Raw genomic sequence first — 21,143 nt, 5'->3', positions numbered from 1 at the left:
GCATTCAAAGTACTTTTGATTGGGTAGCATTGATTTGCATCCAAATCGAATCACAGAGTACATTCAGACTCTCTCATCTCTATCTATGATATATACACCAAGAAAAAAGGGGGTTCCATAACAATATAAAATGCCCCACTGGCCCTCGATCTGCTTCACCATCATTAAAGGGGTTATCTGGGAGTTTAATATTGATGGCTTGTCCTCAGGATAGGTTATCAATATCTGATCGGTGGGGGTCCAACTCCCAGAACCCCCATCAATCAGTTGTTTGAAGAGACTGCGGCCTCGTCACAGCATGCCAATCACAGCATCATAAATTGTACTTGTATAGTGGCTGTGCTTGGTGTTGAGGCCGAAGCCCATTCACTTGACTCATAGGCCATGTAACAGATGAACATGACATCATGGTTACAAGAAGAGGCCACAGCGCTTACTACTACTTCTTCAAACAGCAGCGGTGCCAGGAGTGTGACCTATCTTGAGGTTGGGCCATCGATAATGAACTCCTCAAAAAAAACTTTATAGCCCAGAAACACCCATTTGGACCAAGCTTTTAAAAAAAAATAGCAAATGCAAGATTTGGTCTACACAGTTGTCCTATAATAAGCATTTTTCCATGGGATAAGTTATAAGTATCTGATCGTTGACAGTCCCATCCATCACTTGAATAGGGGACCCACATCCCCTGCTTCAATGGGGAATGGTCATGTACTGGGTCTCCTTTCAAAGTTTCTGGAAGTGATAAAGATAGCCAGAGTCAGCAGTGTTGATTATGGGACAATTCCTTTAACTACAGAAGTGCTTCTCAAATTTTAAGGTGCTGGTGAGGTCCAGTTGAAGGCAATCTGCTGCTCAAGTCCTTTTGTGGTTACACTAATTGCTGGTGAAGAAACATAACTAGCTGTTTTTTTAATGTTTGACTGTGTTTAGAAGACAATTTTCTTAACATAAACTGAGGTATGTGTAATTTTTGGAGTAGACATTGACCAATGGTGAGGTCCCGACATTTAATGTTCTGACAGTAGAAGATTAGGAAGCCCTAAACTACAGTATGGGTCTACTCTTGTTTTCGGCCCAGAGGTTAAAATGTGTCAAGAAGACCTATGGTCTAGTTGACCCTTGAGAACGTCTAACAAGGCTGTCCTACTGTTGTTGCAACATACAAGTCGATAGATGTGAAGCACTTAACAATTGAGACAACTGAAGGCGCTCATGGAGATGGAAAGATTAACTTTTTTTGTAAAGAACAAGCTAAATAGCAATAATCAGGTAAGAACCGGTCTATGAATTAGTCCTTGTGCCTCTCTTGGTCTGGTTTGTTTAACTGCAGTCTGTACTGGAGGACAATTTTACCATTGAAACCTAAACTTTTTCTCTACTAACAGCTCCTATAACATTATTTTAACATAAAAATGAAATGTACCAGAACTCTGCATTAACTTCTAAGCAGAAGGACTGGTGCCAAAAAATTAATTTCCATTCTAACAGCTTAAGTGTCTTTGGCTATGGTTCAATTTGACAAAACTTTAAGGGTTCTCTCTGGAAAACCGAGCATATTCATATAAGGATACTGATATGACTCACTGCTCCGTAATAAAGGACAGACATTCTTGGACTGGAAGACGGTGTAATCGATCTCCAATTGCCACATATCTTGAGCAGAAGTCTATTAGCTTGCAGCTACAATTGTGCAAGCCATCTGGACAATGCTCAGTGAATCAGAAATATTTCCTCGTCTCGGAAGAGTTTTTGCAGCATTTCCAGTATCTGGAATGTTCAGGGAACTTTACCTCCATTTTCAATTATCACAGGGGAGTTCAGGCTCTGGCTATATGAGCCAAGCTGTATAAATTATCTCTATATAAGTATATTTATAATAATCAAGAAAAGCATCAATGGCTTTGACCATACCAGGTGCATATGTGCTGTAAGATTCCCTGCTGTTGGTGCCCCCCATATACAGCAAAAATAGGCTACTATTGCTAAAAAATCTACTTCTATTTGGTTAAAAAAAAAGAAAAAATGAAAACCTGACTTTTCCTAAAAAAAAATTCAAAAATTCTAAAATTACTTTAATGACCTACAAAGTTTGTAGCTGCTTGACTAGTACATGACAAAAAGCCCAAAACAGTGTGCAAAAGAGTCAATTCAAAATGAATCAAATTCCCATCCAATTTCTCGAGAATTCAAATTCCAGTCAAATCAGAATCTTTTGCGATTCGATTCTGAAAAATTTCTCAAAATGGCGGCAAATAATTTTATAGGTCAGAAGACAGTAAAGGAAAAAGAGAACAACAAAAAGGGAAAATGTGTAAACCATGTTTTAATCTAAAGGGCATCTGTCAGCAGGTTTGTCCCTATGACACCTGGCTGATCTGTTACATCTGCGCTTGGCAGCTGAAGGCGTCTATGTTGGTCCCATGTTCATATGTGTCCGCATTGCTGAGAAAAATGAAGTTTTAATATATGCAAAGTAGCCTCTAGGAGCAACGGGGGTGTTACCGTTACACCTAGAGGCTCAGCTCTCTCTCCAACTGCCGCACCTTCTGCACTTTGATTGACAGGGTCAGGCAGTGTAAACGTCATCACACCAGGTCCTGTCAATTCAAGTAGAGGGTGTGGCAGTTTCAAAGGAAGCAGAGCCTTTAGGTCTAATGGCAAAACCCCTATTGCTCCTAGAGGCGCATTTGCATATATTAAAACATCATTTTTCTCAGCAATACGGACACATGTGAACATGGGACCAACACAGATGCCTTCAGCTGCCAAGTGCACATGTAACAGGTCAGCCAGTGTCATAGGGACAAATCTGCTGACAGATGCCCTTTAAGGGGGTTTCAGCTAGCGGGGTTGAAGTGGTTAAAAAAATAATCTGACAATGCAGTGTGTTATTAAACAGGCTGTTTGTTGCCACCTCTGCCTGCCATTTGTTCTCCCATAGCCATATACAGTATGTCACCATCACTTTGAAATTAGTAATGCTGTCTTGGCGTTAAAGAACATAAAAGGGGTGGGATACAGTCCTAGCAGACACCAGAGTGTCATACAAAACTTTTTGGGGAGGGCAGTTGGGACACTTTTGATTAGGGACAATTTATTCATCCACCAAATTGAATCTAACAATTGATCTGTTAGAATCAGACCCAAAGCAAATTTCAAGAAATTTTTCTCACCTCTAGTCTTCAGTGGTTCTTCTCATTGAAGAAAGAACACTACAGTCAATATTTCCCCAACAACAAACTCAACATTATTACACATGAAAAGTCTATTACAACGTATGACAAAAAGTTGTAAAAAATTATATGATGAAACTAAGATTTCAGAGAGTGGTTTTTCAGTGGTCATTAATGGGCTTTATTCTAGGCCGCCACCTTTTTATGGAGGCCTAAAATAAGGTCTGCATAGCCCAGATCAGCAGAAGCACAAATCCAGGACACTTAACCCCTTAAATGGTGTGGTCAATAGCGGTCAATGGCATTTAAGGGGTTTAAAGGCAGTAGGGTCCTTCTCTCAGGCATCAACACCCTGCAAATCAGGGCCTAATGATGGCCCCCAGGCCTGCCTGCAGTCTATGCCTATCTCACACTGATGATTTAACTCTAAAAAAAATATATCAAAAAATAATATATAGTTCCAAATGGTTTTCTGACCAAGGACTTGAAGACCTGTTCAATGGGGAAGTGACCAGGCAAGAGTAACCACCTCACTACTTTGTATGTTCTCAACATTGGTTGGGCTTCCATTTTCTGGATCTCCACTGAAATGGTTTTGATGACATTTTACAGAACTCCTGCACCCGAGAATCACTTCTTCTGTTTCCCCAGTTCCATAAAACAATAATATAGTTGTTCTCAGTTGCTGTGTGAATTTCCACCATAGACGAAGCAAATGGTCACCAGGTCCTACGTTGCCTCTGATCTACCACAGCTGAGTATTAACACCCAACATTAGGCACAAAATATACACAATACGCTTAAACTTTAAAGCAAGCGGCGTCCACAGGTTGTCCAAGTCAATACAGTCAAACAAGCAAAGTAATCACGAAGAGATTAAAACTAGAAGAAAAATCTACAAAAAACATAAAGCCCTGAATTCTGGGGTGGTTTCTCAGTTCAACTAGGCTAAACAATTAATCCCGTACATCTGGATAGGATAAATAGCCTCAGAGGTCCTGAAAGTGCTGTTTATGGAGAACGAGAGAGTCAGGGGCCAGGTGTCAGTTTCATTATATTCATTGCATTGCATGTGTTGACATTTTAAGCAGTCATTGCATCTGCCCACCAGCAGAAGGCGCTCTTCAGCTAGTGTTATAGCAGCATCTCTGTATTTACAAATATGTGCCTGCCGGACATGCAGCAGTGGAAGGGGACAACTTGGATTTATGGCATTCTCGCTATAAATCAGTCCTTATTTCTGATAGGGAGGAGTCCAATACGTGTAAATGAGTCCATTCCCGATGTCTCTAGGCACAAGCCCTCCAAAAATGATGAACTTTTCTAAAGCTTTTCAGGATGAAATAAGTTCAATGTGTAAGATTTTATTGTAATTGGGAATATTAATCTCACAAATTGACAGAAAATCTGCGCTTTCATGTGTTCACGTAAGTTCCTTTGTCTTTCTGAGGACAACAAAAACTGGCGACAGAGACCGCAATGAGAACACTGGGACACTTGTATTCACCCAGTAGTTTTCCTAATATCAGCAGAGTCCCTTTAAATTAGTTCAAAACATCTATAGACAATAGATATAGCAGAGCGGAGGTTGTCATTGACACAACTCTCTTTAAAATCCTAAAATGTTATCTATATTTTTGCATAAGAGGGCAAGAAAATCCAGAAGTGAAGGGAGTGGAAGGACCAGAAGGAGAACAAGCAGGGGGCGCTACCAGAAAAGAAAAATGTAACGTACATAAAAACCTTACAATATTTCTATTGCTTGTATATTGCACTAATACTTCATTTAAAATGTTCTGCTCATTGCATGGTAATACTTTTCACTCTATTCTAGATATATATATACCTGCAGAAGCTTAGAGAAAATTCCTAGAAATGGCACATCTTCCGTAGTAAGGGATGCGTGCTGTCTACAGATGATTGCCTCCAATTATACCAGCAAATCTGAGACTTTATACTTTGCCGTTCACAGCTAATTATATTAGCAGGTAGTAAAGCAAAAAAATATAAAATACATATAAAAAATACCTGACTGACTAATTAAAGCCGGAGACGGGAACTTCTGCCAAATGCACAGACAAGTCCCATAATGCTGCGTTGTATTGCAGTCACTTTCACATACAGCATGATGCTAAGCCTGGACTAGCAACCTGAAAATGAAGATAGGCTGCGTGCAATGGAGCCACTATAAAGAATGTGTGCAGGTAAACTGACTCTCATACCCTGGGATGGGAATACAAGAGGACAAAGGGGGCAATTGTCCAGGGCCCCCACCATCCAGTGGCCTCCAATGGTTCCCAGACACTCCTAGCATCAAGACACGGAAATCATGCCTCCATCAATATATAGGTATTAGTAGGCATCAGAAGAGGTGACAATGCAGCTTTGATATACTGTATTACTAGAGGCTGGATCTTTAGTCTTCTGCTTGCACCATGAACTAGAAATCTGGGGATAAGCAGCTGCCAAATATATCTGGCTATGCTTGCTTATCTCTTGCTTATCTCTTGCTTTACAATAAAAAATCCCTACAAATTAAATTTTTGTTTGATCTTTGTATACATTCATTCCCAATCTGCCATAGATAAAGCCATGGAACAAGAGAGAACTGACTAGGCATTTTAATGAAGCCCAGGTGACTCCGTGACTTAAGCTAGTTTTACAATGGCGGTTGGCCGAATGACTACCCTCCCAACTCCCCCATACATGCACATGTTCGGATTGACCGTGTCTTAGATTTGCACCCGTCAGTCTGGGAATTTCAGAAAGGGTTAACAAGGACCTAACTGCATGCCTGTGGGTATTTTGAGAAACTGCAAAGTGTCCTTAGAGAGAGAGAGAGAGAACCAGGGAGTACTACAACTACCATCAATGTCGCGTATGGATATACTTTAGAACTGTGCCTTTTACTGCTGCATGTACTACTACTCCCATCTTCAATTCACTAAAGAAAGACTTTATTTAGTGCAACCCACGGGCCAGGTTATTGACCGTCCCTCTGCCTCTGTCTTTCACCTCTTGCCTTGTACCCCGCCAACTGATCACCATCGAGGCCACCCCAACTACCATCAAGCAGGAGCCCCAACACCAGAGTGCGTTCTCCAGGGGGCACCAGGGTGGTGCAAGCTACATGTCCTACTACACTCATCATTATAACTAGAGATGAGCTAAGTTTTAAAAAAATTATTCAGCTGCTTCACGGAATTTTGCAAAAAAATTCGCTTACTGACGAACTAATTCATCACGAAGCACATTTTTTTGTAAGTAGTTAGTGAAATGACAGGAATCTGCGATAGCTCTGCTCCCCATCATTGTACCCTTCAGATGCCGCGTTGATACATGATCGCCGCATCTGGGAGTAAAAACTGTGTAAAATTAACAGAACTTTTTTTAAAATCATACTTACCTTATCCATTTGCTCGCGACAGGCCGGCCGCCGCCATCTTGCTTGAAGATCTGGCGCAAAATCTTACGCGGCCCAAGATGACGTCGTCACCACGGCACGTGATTTCGTACGTGATCTTCAATCAAGATGGCAGCGGCCGGCCGATCACGAGCAAATGGATAAGGTAAGTATGATTTTTTTCTGTTTTTAACACTATTTTAGGTTAAATCGATTCACTACCACGAAGCACGAGGAAATTCGGCTTTGCGGCGAATCAAATTTACCTACAGTATACCTCTCTTCAACCGGCTACAAATTCCCTTTGCAGCATGCACCACAATTTACACCTATGTACTAACCATAAAGCAGAACTTGCAATGCATCTTGCTGAATGAGTGTTTATCCACAGTTAGCAAACCAAGGTCAATGGTAATGGGTAGGAAGTCCCAAACTGTCCCCTCTGTAAGATAAGGGGTTCCCAGAATGAAAGCTCTTGTGAATGTCTGGACGGCTCTCCAGGAATCACACATGTTGGTGGCTCTGCTCCTATACTCTAAACAAGGAAACGTTCTGTGTGTGAACGTCTTCTGAATTAATTCTATAATTAATATTAATGGCTCTGCCCGTATGGCTTCCTTCAGGCTAAGAGGGAACAGAAAAAGCTTTGTCTGTGAGACAGAGATGAAAGGGGAAACGTTTTGTCAACTCCTGTAATCCAGTAAATGTATAACATGAACCACACCATGCACCCCTATTTGCATATGGCACCTCCAGCTGAGATAGTGGCCCCGTGAATGATGGCTGTTACCATCTCAAAGAGCCAGGGGTATAATCTTCCTTTACAGTCAGCTCTGGACGTCTGATTAGCATTCACAAGTGGTCTCCAACATGACTGCCTTTGAAGTGGGTAACCCTGAGTTTAATCCTACTTTCAGCAGCTCATTGTTTTTTTGGCAGGCCATCTTCTTTCCTTGGGGCTCGATAACAAAAAAATGGTTTCCATGGCAGGAAGCAGAAGTTGGCTGCTTTATGAATAAACTTTATTTCATTCTAGTAAATATGGTAGACAAAGAAAAAAAAACAGTTTTGTGTTGGTTTTACTTGAGTGGGTCATGTTCTGTATCCTCTGACAGCCATAACATTTCCGTATGTTTTGTCCCTAACGTTCTTAGACAAGAACATTGTTCTTAAAGGTCTACAAACCCTAAAAAAGCAAAAAAAAATATGGTAAAAAGTCCAGTGTATAAGGATTAGTAAACCTTAAAATGATCATTTCTGATATGGCCTTCTTCTACAAGAAAGGCAAAGAACTACCACTCGATTACTCTTGCATCCATTAGATAAAATTGGTCAAAACTTATCAATTTTGGCAGGATTTGCAAACAATCTAATGTGAATATTGGCCTCCTGAAAAATCAACGAAAAGTAGGATGAGGCAGAAGATAAGCAGTTGCCAGAGGGGTCTGGCTGCACATTCAGCCAAATTGGGAGACATATCTGTCAACAATATCCATCTTGTTATGGTTACCTTCACCTTATCTCTAGACATTAGGACTTTATGGTGATAGACCATGTCATGTGCAGGAATTTACAAAAATTTTTAGCGTTCCTCAACAAGTTTGTAAAATTGTCTGTTCCTATAGACAAGTTGACCCCATGAACACATTTTATGGAATCTGACTACTTAGAAGACTCATGATTGAAGATAGGGAACTAAGCTACATGGCCCTGCACTTGGATGGGCTGCCCATCTACACACCAGATTTTTAAAGTTGCCTACTATAACCCATTAGGATTAGATAGTTCTCAAGAGCCTGTTTTTTTTTTTTTTTTTTTTTTTTGTAATGATCTGGATCTACTAACAGTCTAATATCAGACACTACTGGAGGTGAATATTTATGGGAATTATGGATCTTTTCCATTGCATTTTACTGGTTTATTATTTTCTCCCAAGGTAATTGGTGTTCACATTGTCTGAAGGCTCAATCTCCCATCTACATAGAGATGTACATTGGGCCTCCAAAGTCTATGGTCAAGATTATCATTCTAAAGGCTAAATCATGCTTAGAAATATTACATGACCAAAGACGTGAGGATGGGGGGGGGGGGAGAAGATCACAATATCCTTTGCCTCACGGAAGATGAGGTACAACCAGGGTGATCTGGCACTGGATTGAGATTGCCTTAATATTCTCATTGTCATATACTATGAATTCAAATAATAGGTATCATACATGGATAAGCAACTCTTGTTAAATGTTTGAACTCCTACCCATGACCATTGTTGATCATTTTTACAAAGACAAAGAAAAAACAATATCAAGATTTTCTGTCAAAATGATGGAAACTTCAATGGAAACCCAATGGGCCCCATCAAAAGTTGATAGTGTCCACTGAGCACCATTCAGACCTCTTGTATGAAGAATCTGTCACACTGATTTGAATGGAACAAATAGCATAGATGTGAGCAGAGCCTAATTCTTTACATTTTTATATATATAGTATGCAGTGACACTACCTGCACCAAAGGCAAAAAAGAAGCTTTTGTCCCGGTTTTCTCTCAGAAGACCCATCACTCTTCTGGCCATCCTTTCATTGCGTTTATAGATAAGCTCCTGACGGAAGTAAATGTCTATTTCCTGAGCTGTGACCTGTTCATGTGGTGGTAGGGTGGTGTTGATAAAATTTGGGACCTGCAATAAAAAAAAGAAAAGAAAAGAAAATGTCATCATTATCCAAAATGATGGAAAATCTATACATATTATTGGTATTGACATAAAAGATTATGTTTTCCACATTTATAATTGAGTTTAAAGGGGTTGTTCATCTTTTTGGACATTTTTAGCCGTCAACCCCCAGCTTGTTGTCTTCACTGCCCCATTCCAGCTCCCTCGGTCTCTGGCTCCCTTCAGCAGTCTTTAGGTCCCTGTCCTACAAACTATGCGATGCATGGGGTCACATGTACCACTGCAGCCAATGACTGCCCTAAATGGTGAGGTGTCTCCAAGCGCCATGTCACTGCTGGGTCAGTGGCACACATGACCCCTTCTGTCTGAAAGTTTACGGGACCGGACCTGAAGTCTACCAAATGAAGGCAAATAGCTTGCATGGAGCAGCAGGAAACAGGTATGTTTTTTTCAATGGGTACAACATGTCGAGGTTGACAGTTAAAAAAGTCCAAAAAGATGGACAGACCTTTTAAGAGGGTTTTCTCAATGAAATAAGTGTATTATCTATCCATAGCTGATAAGTATATGCCTTTGGGAGGCTCAGCTGTTTTCTTCTATTCGATAAACTTTGAATGCTCAACATTGAAAACTCTTCTTTTCAGAACTTTTCAAACAATTTAGGCTGAATTTCCAAATCAATTTGCTCATCTTTACTCATGAATCAAATTCAACACAATAATGAGACAAGCTATCAAAACTCTCGACAGGCTGCAATTCAAAATACTACCACGGGGTGGCTGTGCATAGACACAAGATAGAAATCTCATGACACAATATTGTGAAAACATTTTTTGTGAATGTTTGTTTGTTTGTTTTTTTGTAAAAAGATGGTAATTTCGTGTCACACATCTTAGTATATGTTGAACCTAAAGGAAAAAAAGGCCACAGTAGTAATTTCTGGGTAAAACCCCCATAAGCTCCCAAGCTTCCCCTAGTGGTGGCTGCAGGCTGCCCAAATTGTTTAATGTTAAGAAAATAAACAGCAAAGAATATTAGACCAAAAAACTATGTGGTGGCAAAACATTGACCAGAAGAAATTTTTAGTTGCTTTCAGTGCTTATAATTGTTTGGGTTCCACCTCTGGGTATCCCATCTGATATGGCAGGTAACAGATGTGCGGCACAGAGAGGAGGGAAGGAGAGTACCCTTTCACTAGGGAGAGGGAGGAGTGGTGACCCCTAACTCACCTAGCACTGGCATCTGGCTGCCCTGATGTCCCTAGACGGGCTGCTCACCCATACGCCATTCACGTGCCTCGCCCCTGGCTTACCCTGAAAGAAGCCCTAGGTAGTGAGTAGGGCGATGGGAGCACTAGTCCTCACCACTGACATCTAGGGTAACAACAGGGAAAGGACACACAACACTAACACCACATAAAATCCCGGAGGGAGACAAAAAAGAGCAGACAACAAACAGGAGAGAACCGGAGATCCGACAGCACCAGTTCCAACTGTTCCAACAGCTCCACAGCAACTCCAACTCCACTAGAGGTCAGAATAGAAAATCTGGAAGGCAGGTCTATATCTGGCAACAAGGGAGGTAGAAGGGGAAAATATATAGTAGCTGGGAGTGACTGACAAAGAACAGCTGAAAGGAAAAGCTACCGATTCCTAAATGGGACAAAAAGGATCGCAAACCAAAGCAGGGAAACCTGGACCGGAATCCATTCCAACAACTAAGTCATGGAGCGATCCCTTGAAACCGAGCAAGAGGCCACCCACCGCAACCTTCTGACCCCGGGCACAATAGGTTCAGCGATAGGTCGTGACACCCTTGTGACTCTGGGACCCGCTCTTATCTCCAGAATGGAGCTTCATTCGCTGTTATGGGCGCTCCACTCACTGCTCTGGGACTGCCAGGAATAGCCAAGCCAGCACTCATCTACTTTCGAAACTCCTGTAGCCGTACTCTCTCCTTCATTTTGGGGGAACCGTTCTGGAGATAAGGTGGGACCCACACCTATCTGACACTGATGATCAATGTCTGAAATGGAAAAACCTATTTAATTTTTATAAATACATATTTTTATTGCATGATGGGATTAAAGTAAAGTGTCTCTTTAATACTTTTTTAACTTTTTACACAAGCGGCAGGTTTATCAAAGTGTCTTAATGTTGTAGGCAGGTGACTTTCATAATATTTATCCTGAGGCTGAGATACAATGTTACAGACATAGTTATGACAGTTGTTACATATAATTAGGCTCTGTCCTTGAGACAATTGCTATTTGTGTCCTTATTATGCTTTTTGTTGACTACAGATGACATTTGCAGACTATATACATCATATTCTGTAACTGTAGTACATAGAACAGCACCGTCAATCGCATTCCAGCCCTTTGTTGGACTGTGTGGAAATTCAAAGCATTTTCCTACGACACCCATGCTTCACAGCCCAATGCTATGCGTTAGGAGCTTTTAAGGTGGACAGGAGAATAAATGCAGACATTAGCAGCACACAATAACCACCAATTTACATTGACTCGCTGCAAAACTGTCAAAACATTGAGGACGGAGCAGCGTGCAGACCTGGGCAATCAGTCTCTGCCTGGATTGTTTGATGTAAAAGGACATTTCTTTATGTTGCATAAAACAAACCCTAATTATGATTGATGGAGCCATGTATAGACCGGCCTGCAGCTCACCCGGGAAAGACTGGATGTAAAAGGTAGCCATTCACTCTACCAAAACATCTGACAAGGAATGATCACAATCAGCACTCATTATACCATATATAGTGCAGGCAGCTTAAATATAGCATTACTCATGTTGCTTCGTGTGAGCCTCAGGGCAAATAACCCCTTCGGTGCCAGATGCCTTTTAACAGAGCTATTCACTTTATATATATATTATTTATTTATTTTCCTGTTTTTGTTGATTTGTACATTGACATTGAAGATAAAATGTCAAATCAAATCTTAAAATTCAAATATTTTCCAATCTGAATAAATTCCCGGTCTTATGTTACATGCAGACAGATACCAGACAAGGTTTGGCATTTTGCAATGCACTGAATAATGACTGGTCCTGTGCTGTTTTAAAGAAGAGGCTTCCATCTTGTAAATCTCCAGTTGATGCAAAACTACAACTCCCAGCATGATATATAGCTGTCAGGAGTTGGAGAGTTTTAGTTTTGCAACACCTGAATATTTACAGGATGGAAGCTTCTTTTTTTTTTTAAATAGCCCGTTACCAGTCATTATCCAGTTTTAGATTCTTATTGTAAGCTACATATAAAACCGGAAGGCTCAAAGTTCTTAAAGGGGTAGTATTCCCATCTGAGACACAGCCCAATTCTATGAGTTAGGAGCTAGAACATGCAATCAGTATCAAATAGATGTCTAGGACCTGCTCCTATCTCCAGAACAGGACCTCCAAAATTAAACAGAAAGCAGCCGCGCATACAAAGTCACCCCTATGTGAGTTCTGAACTGGCTGAGGTTTTTTTTCTGGCAATTCGATAGCAGTGAGGTGGCCGTACATCCATGGTGAACTCTCCATTCCAAGCTATGGGACTATTGGCTATTTTTGGAAATCCCATAACGATGAATGGAGAGTTCTCCACAAATGTGCGGCGTGATCTCCTTCACTTTGGGAGACCAGTTGTCGAGATAGGAGTGGGTCCCAGAGGTGGGACCCAAACCTATCTGACATTATTGGCATACCCTAGCGATATGCCACCAATATCCAAAACACAGCCAAGTGCTTTAAAGTTTCTATCTAATCTACGTTTGGTTCAGTAGAACCACAGTGGGTCCAAGTCTTGCTGCCATTATACAGACACTATATTGGTGTTAAGACCTTTGGCGTTAAGTACAAATGTAGCAGATGTAAGTATTTAAATAATACAGACGCACAGAGCATGATGATATCACAATATGCTACATGTGGGTTTTCACTGGACAGCAGGTAACTCTACTGTAGGGGCGTAACTACCATAGCGGCAGACCATGCGACAGCAATGGGGCCCAGGGCAAGAGGGGGCCCAGTCTTAGTTGGGATCATCTCCTACTGGAGGTGAAAGCTTGGTCAGGACTTTACCCTCTAAAGGAACAACTTTTAGCAAACGAGGCAGTGGAAAAATGGCCCAAAGGTCATAGAAAAGGGTTTAGGCAGGAATCATTCTGTCCTGTGTGGGGGGCCTGGTTTGATTCTTGCTACGGGGTCCTTACTTCTCTATGTACACCACTGTTCTACTATATTTTCTGAAAGGGGTTGTCTGGCAAAGGATAACATTTTAGGTAGGTGGCTAAAAAAAATTAACACATAAAAGAAGCACTACTCACCTAACCAATCCCTGGACACTTACTTGGTCCCGGCTGGTCTTCACCTCCTGGTCCCATCTCAACACACAAAAAATTTCAGGAAATAGCCACTCAGACATTAATTGGTTGAGATGGATTACCAATGTAGTCAGTGATTTGCAGATTGTGCTTTGCTGTGTGTTGAGATGGGACTGGCAAATCGAGACCATCGAGGACCAGCAAGGCATCAGAACGACAGCGGTGGGGTATTACTGAGGTTAGTAAGACTTCTTTAATTCTCTTTAACTCACTCTGCTCACTTCTTTGTAAAAATAAATAAAAAAAAAGGTTATCCCACATTAAAGACTTTCTGTGCCAGGAGTTTTACCGCTTATAATGTGCAACAATGGACAAGAACAGAGATAACTCAATCCCACCAATTTAGCATTTTAGGTGAAGTGGTCAATAGAAGTCAATTCTCCAAGACCATCATGCCTTAAAAATAGCTGCCAAAACTGTGTTTAGTCAGTATAAAATAGTCAATGTTCAAAAGCCATCGTATGGAGGTCTGGGGTAGGTGACCCTATATCAGATTGGCTTTATAACCATGACAGTTTTAATTGAGTTCTCCTGTTGAGGGATAACCACTTCATGTTTTACAGGGCCTCTCTCATGTAGATGGGATTGCAGTGTTTTAAAAACTTGCCATCCTTAACGGGAACCAGTCATCAACCTTCTGCTGACTTCACTGAGGGCAGCCTAAATTAGTGACAGAAATGCTGATGTCAGCGGTGTGTCACTCATGAGCTAATAGTAAATGGTTGCCAAGAACCAGCATCATAATCATTGCAGCCGAGGCCTTGAAAAGAGTCAAATCTACCTGAGAAGAGTCCTGGTTATTCCTAATCTCCTGCACTCTCACCCATCTGTTGATGACTGACAGTTCTCTCCTAGAGAGAAAGGGAGAAGACTAGGTAGAAGACGGTCAGTCATCAGCAGGTGGGTAGGAGAGCAGGAGATCATTAATAACCATGTCTCTTCTTAGGTGGCCGTGACTCTTTTCCAGGCCCAGTCTGCAATGATTGTGATGTTGGTTCTTGGCAACCACTTACTTTTTACTTATAAATGACAGACCGCTAAAATCAACGCACCTGTCTGTACTTTATACTGCTGTTAGTATGGGCAGCATAAAGTTGATGACAGGTTCCCTTTAAATGACATTAGGAAGGGGGGGGGGGGCCTGTAAACCAGAACTAGGTGGACACTCATATTTTCGCTTAGACTATTGAGATGTAGAACATAGAGAAGCCAGAAATCTTCGGGACACTAAGGCAGTGGACAACGATCGGTTTAGAACAGGCATGCTTAACCTGCGGCCCTCCAGCTGTTGTAAAACTACAACTCCCATCATTCCCGGATAGCCTACAGCAGGCCATGGTGTGAGTTGTAGTTTTACAACAGCTGGAGGGCCGCAGGTTGAGCATCCCTGGTTTAGAAGTATCTCTCATGATGGAGATATCAGTGGTTCCTCCTGGATGGCCACTAAAGTAAGACATATGATGATTCTGCCCTGCCCTGCAGTCTACAGTCGTATAATCAGGCTCCAGCTGTTTGACGCCTGCTGCATTAATCATCCCAACTTCTTGCAGCTCAATCTCCATTCTTAAGGTTTGACATTCGCCATGATTCACTGCAGTAAAGACAGCTGTTGTTACACTGATTTATTTCGCCATTTGCCTCCTTAACGACCAGACACAGATCAGGAACTCAAGACACAGTCCAAGGCAATTAGCAGGCCATTAACCACCGGCACAGCTTGAAGCTGCACTGTAAGACATGGAGTCAGCACTGCACAGAACTCCCTGAAGTGCTTAGCGCTTGACACGCCAACTTTCCACTTCCATTGCTTCAAAAAACTGACAAAACCATGGTCGTGATCATAAATTTTAAAACTTGGCCATAATTAATTTAAATATACAAGACTGAGTAAAATCCCACCTATTAATCAGGCAATGCTTGGGGCAAGACTGCATTTAATCTACGTTTAGTAATGTCTGTACTCACAGACTCATAGAGGAAAAATTTGTAAAAAAATCTTTCACTTTTTGGATGGGAAGCTATAATAGCTATAAAGGGTTTGTCTGATTTAGAAGCCTACCCTAGTAGTGAATTCTGAATTAATAGAGGCCCCCCCATTCAGGACCTTCTCTAGTTAATGCTGAGAGTGACTTTTTCCCTAGAGTACCTTCCTTTTCCATGCACTACACTGACAGCCTATTGGTTTTAAAGTAGTTTTTTGGAGGTTATCTGACTGAGAGCCAGTGAGCCTTAAAGTTACTTCAGGTCTGTTGGATGGCTTGGGTGGATCTGCGCACCTCGATCAATATCATTAGGGAGACAAAACGTTTTCTGATTGTCCTAACATAATATTCAATAACCTTTCTATACAGTTTTGTCATGTAAAAACGAATTTGCATAAACATTGGCATATAGGAAAGACATGCAGCATGAAAAACCATTTGCATGGAAAATTTTAGATCTATACTACTATTAACAGCGCCATCTATTAGTTTTATAGTCCTGTGACAAGACTGATAGTCTTGTCATAAGACCATGAAACCAATAGATGGTGCTGTTCATGACTCATACCTGGCTTTTGGCATATAGCCTTTGTGTGGTTGTCTATTATATGTCGTAGATAATAGGAGTCCAAGACGCATCCAGCCATCCTCTTAATGCTGGTTCCAAACCATTTTGATGGGGTTTCCATCAATTTCTAACCTTTTTTTGTGAACCAGACACCCTCTCTTCTTCAGAGCAGGGGGTGCCTGGTTTGATGCTCGGGTCTCCCATTGACTTTCATTGTATTAAATTGTACTCGAGCGCCCGCAGTATTTGGCTGAGCTCTCGGATGTGCGAGCATAGCGATGCTCGAGCCAAACAGCAGTTTGGCCGAGCATGCTCGCTCAACACTAGTAATCATGTGTGAAGGCCCCTTTATGCAGGCCAATGATCAGGGAAATTATTGAGAAAGAAAGTTTCAGGAACTCTCATTCCCGATAATTGTCTTGTGCTGCCGATCACCCAATGAACAAGCAAATGTGGACATGGAAATCATCATTTACGCAGCACGTTCTGTTGCTCAGAAATAACGATTCTTTATGGGGATGAGTGATCACAACAGAGATCTCTTGTCCTCTTACATCGGAGATGATTGCTGCATGTAAATGTTGCTCTCACCTCCTCTGACAAGCAGACAATTATCAGGAACGAATGAGGGCCTTTGCTAAACCAGAGACACCCATGTGTAACATAGACAGCTGTTTCAGAGTTCTTGCCCCTGATCAGTAAAGAGTAGAGTTGAGCGAACCCAAACTGCAAAGTTCTGGTTCATACCGAACTTTCCGAGTTCGGATACCCGGACGCGAACCTGGACTTTTTCACTGAAGTTCGAGTTCGGGTTTGGTGTTCGGGTGATATCATTATTTTCCGTTATAACATGGTTATAACGGAAAATAATAACATTCTTAAAACAGAATGCTAAATAAAATGTCTATTGAGGGGTTAAAAAAACAAAACAAACTCACCTCATCCACTTGATACTTGATCACACAGCCGGTATCTTCTTTTCTTCAGGACCTGCAAAAGGACCTGGGGTGACATCACCACACTCAAGTTTGGGTCCCCATTGACTTAAATGGGGTCCGGGTTCGGGTTGAAGTTCGGGTCAAAGTCGGGTCCCGAACCCGAACTTTGACCTGAAGTTCGGCCAAACTCGGCGAACCCGAACTTTCACGAGTTTGCTCAACCCTAGTAAAGAGCAGTGTATTGGTTGCTCGGAGAGGCTGCCTTGGATGCAGCTGAGGGGGATACTGGTCCTCATTAAAGACCTAGTGGTGTATGGGAACTTATGTTTGAGGCAATGCTCCATGGGGAAAAATGCAAATTTGATCCCATCAGCCAAATCAGAGACCCATCTGAAGACCCCATCTGTTTTGGGGTTCTTGGCCCTCTTTTTTTGACACTGCACAAACTGCTGTCAGATTAAATAGTCTCCAGAATAAGAGAAGGAAAACATATGTGTGGTTACATAAGTATACATACGGTTTATTGGAGGGAAAGGCTTATAAATTCATTTCCACCTAAAGAAACATTGCACCGTATGGGTATCAGATGGGTAAATCATAATACATTCCTGAATCTAGATCCCATTAACGATCATGATCTGTAATGTTAAGAGCCTACCATTTACATAGTTCCCTTTATCCCAAATAAAACCAATATGTTGCACGCAGATAGACCTGACCCAAGTGAAATCCAGCTGCATTTTTATCTTCATATAGATATTTTTCATTGCATTCTTCCTTCTTTTTATCCACATGTAAAATATCTCGGCAGCTGTTTCACCGTCCACTTATCAGATATTCTCCCATATTTTTTATCTCCAATCTGACAGAGAACATCCTAGATAATGAAGCCAGGGTCTCTGCCTCTTTTTATAGAGATAAAAAAAACTATTGCTTCCAAATCAAATCCGCTTTATCACTCATATGCATTTCTAAAGGATTTCAGTGAAGGATTAGTACAATATCCATAACAATTTCTGCATACCATAAAGATTTTCCCTTCAGTCCACTTGGGAGTATTCCAAAAATACATTTTCCCATCTTCATTTAATTTAGTTTTCAGTTGAAAAATGGACAAAGTTGGTAAGAAGCATCTTTAAAGGATCTGTCCTAGGAAGACAACCCCTGTGCGTACATATTAATGTTCTAGAAGGGTGTTCCTCACTTAGATCCACCATCCATGGACCAGAATTGAGTAGCTATTTCTGGAGGCTTGAGTGATTCATGCATTACATGGAACACTATTTATTCGAATCAGGGACAAAGCAAGTGGCTCATAGGCCCTGGTGCAAGAGTTCAGCTTGGGTCCCCCTTCCCTCAGTGCTTTGTGGCCAGGGACAGGGAAGTATATAGCTTTCGTGCTGCCTGAGGTAAAAATTGAAACAACAACAACCCCATGCCAAATTCTTGACCTAACCCCTTCCCTCCGGCCAGAGGTGCAACTTGACCAGCATGCACTTTCTATAATACCGGTGTTTTCTTATGTGGCACAAGGGTCTTTGGGCCCCTTCATGCTCCTGGGACCGGTAGCAACTGCCACCTCTGCACCCCCTTTAGCTACGCCCCTGATTCGAATGGTTGTCATGTAATACTGCATTTACCCTGCAGAGGTTGCAGGTTTATCCAAATAATATCAGCAAGAATCGGATTTGGCAGGATGATTACTTTCTGAAATGGGGTATTCTTCTGTGGAAAGTCCTTAATTACGTTAAGGTTCCTGATCTATTAGCCAGAGCACAAAGCCAATTGATTTTAATGGAAATTGGGTACGTTTTCATTTCTCCTGTGGTGGCACTATAGGGGAACTGAATGCATGCCAACTGATTCCCTCACTGATTGGGGCTGGTGATCGCTTTATCCTCTGGTGGCCCATCTACTTAAAAGAGATTATTAAAAGTAGACAACCCTCTTGAGATGACTTTATTCTGATTCAATTTAAAGAAGATCTAAGATCCAGAACCTCCTCTATGAAGTATTTAAAATATTTTTATTTTATTTTTTACAAATGAGACACATAAAGACTGGCTTCATTTCAAATGATGAAATTCTGGGTATTTTTCTACAGCATTCCGGAACCCTGTGCATATATTTCACCAACTAATGAGTGGGACAGTCAGTGTTACTGCTCCATATTAAAATGCATTTAATAAATTAAACACTCACTGTGTTCCAATTTGTTGTAAAGTGGTTACACATGTGGCATAGATTTCCGTGCAGGCATGTGGACTGACTTGCCCAGAAACGTATGTTGTTGTTTAAGGGTATCTTAATCACTAACATAAAAACAGGGGGCACTGAAATATCTGCTACCACAGTATACTAGAGGTAGGTTACACTGCTGTTTCTATAGGCCATTGATCCTTCAAAAGATCCTTCAAAGGAATTGAATGCAAACCAGACCCCATTGACATAACTGCATTGCAGGTTTAGAACACAACATCTATGGTACTGTACAAGTGCCTATGGGTCTGAAATATGGAACTATATGGACTATGTGCACCATTCTACAGAGTCCATGAGGTGTTATCATGTACATGAGCCAAGACAGCCATCTCTCTTGCAAGCATGATGCTGTGCAGCACTCCAGTGCATCACCACACATGCAATTGAGAGGCTGCTGCAGGTTCTTCTCCTTTGACATGTGGTGTAGGCCCCATTGCCACTTGGGACATGGAACCATTGGATCCCCTGCAACTACATGGCCATGAAATGTATGGTCAAGGTAGTTCATGTCTCCATATTCCATTCCAAAAGTAAATTTGTCAGTGGATGACATTTATCAATCTGTATCTAAGATTGGTTGAGGTCTTTCATTGCCCTCATAGTAGGTTTGAGACTGGGATTGCATAAAAAATCTCTTATAATTTCAAAATCCAACACAGTAGTGGCCCCTCAACATGTAGCAGTCATGCAGGCGGGCACAGGGAGAGATTTATGGGGAAGTCAAAAGGAGCACCAATGGGTCCACAGACTTTATAGAGTACAAACATATCTGGGCAAGTCAAGGTAGTGGAACTTCTACACAATAGTGGCCCCCCAACATGTAGCAGTCATGCAGGCGGGCACAGGGAGAGATTTATGGGGAAGTCAAAAGGAGCACCAATGGGTCCACAGACTTTATAGAGTACAAACATATCTGGGCAAGTCAAGGTAGTGGAACTTCTACCAATCTCAACTTAAATAATCCATGTCATCATGTGATTTAGGGATCTGGAAGTGGCTGTGCCCAACGTTTCAACATTTTGCATAATAAAGGAAGCTAAAAGTTGCAGCACATCAGTCATGAATGGTTGTCCTGCTTCATAGATGAGATTGGATTTCTTGAACACCTGGTGAAGGTTTAAAGGGCTTCGGTCACCCCACTAAAGTGATTATTTTTTTTTTGGGCTGGTGAAATTAGTTATATTGCGATATATCACAATATAATTGTGTCACTTACTTTGATCCAGCAGTTTCTTCAAAAAACGAAGTTTTATAATATGTAAATTCGGTCTCTAACAGCAAGTAGGGCGGCTACTTGCTGGTAGCTGCTGCAGAAATCCGCCCTCTCGTCGTGTTGATTGACAGGGCCAGCCGGGATCTCCTCCTCCGGCCAGCCCTGTCGGCATTTCAAAAATCGCGCGCCTGTGTTGATTCGGCGCAGGCGCTCTGAGATGAGGAGGCTCGTCTCCTCAGAACTCCCTCAGTGCGCCTGCGCTGATGACATCACCGAAATAGAAGACGTCATCGGCGCAGGCGCACTGAGGGAGTGCTGAGGAGACGAGCCTCCTCATCTCAGAGCGCCTGTGCCGAATCAACACAGGCGCGCGATTTTTGAAATGCCGACAGGGCCGACCGGAGGAGGAGATCCCGGCTGGCCCTGTCAATCAACACGACGAGGGGGCGGATTTCTGCAGCAGCTAGCAGCAAGTAGCCGCCCTACTTGCTGTTAGAGACCGAATTTACATATTATAAAACTTCGTTTTTTGCAGAAACTGCTGGATC

General features: G+C 41.8%; 1 protein-coding gene across 1 annotated transcript in view; it reads right to left on the bottom strand.

The window, feature by feature from the left end:
* The window catches only part of TRABD2B (TraB domain containing 2B), a 267,881-nt gene that overhangs the window by 117,671 nt on the left and 129,067 nt on the right, over positions 1-21,143 (bottom strand). Inside the window, exon 4 of the mRNA XM_044302192.1 lies at positions 9,080-9,254. Within this exon, the coding sequence (XP_044158127.1) occupies positions 9,080-9,254 (175 nt within the window). The remainder of the gene's footprint in view (positions 1-9,079; positions 9,255-21,143) is intronic.

Source organism: Bufo gargarizans, chromosome 7, assembly GCF_014858855.1.
Source record: "Bufo gargarizans isolate SCDJY-AF-19 chromosome 7, ASM1485885v1, whole genome shotgun sequence".
NCBI classification, from domain to species: domain Eukaryota; kingdom Metazoa; phylum Chordata; class Amphibia; order Anura; family Bufonidae; genus Bufo; species Bufo gargarizans.
The sequence above is the reverse complement of the archived record's forward strand: the minus strand, read 5'-3'. Positions and strand labels throughout refer to the sequence as shown.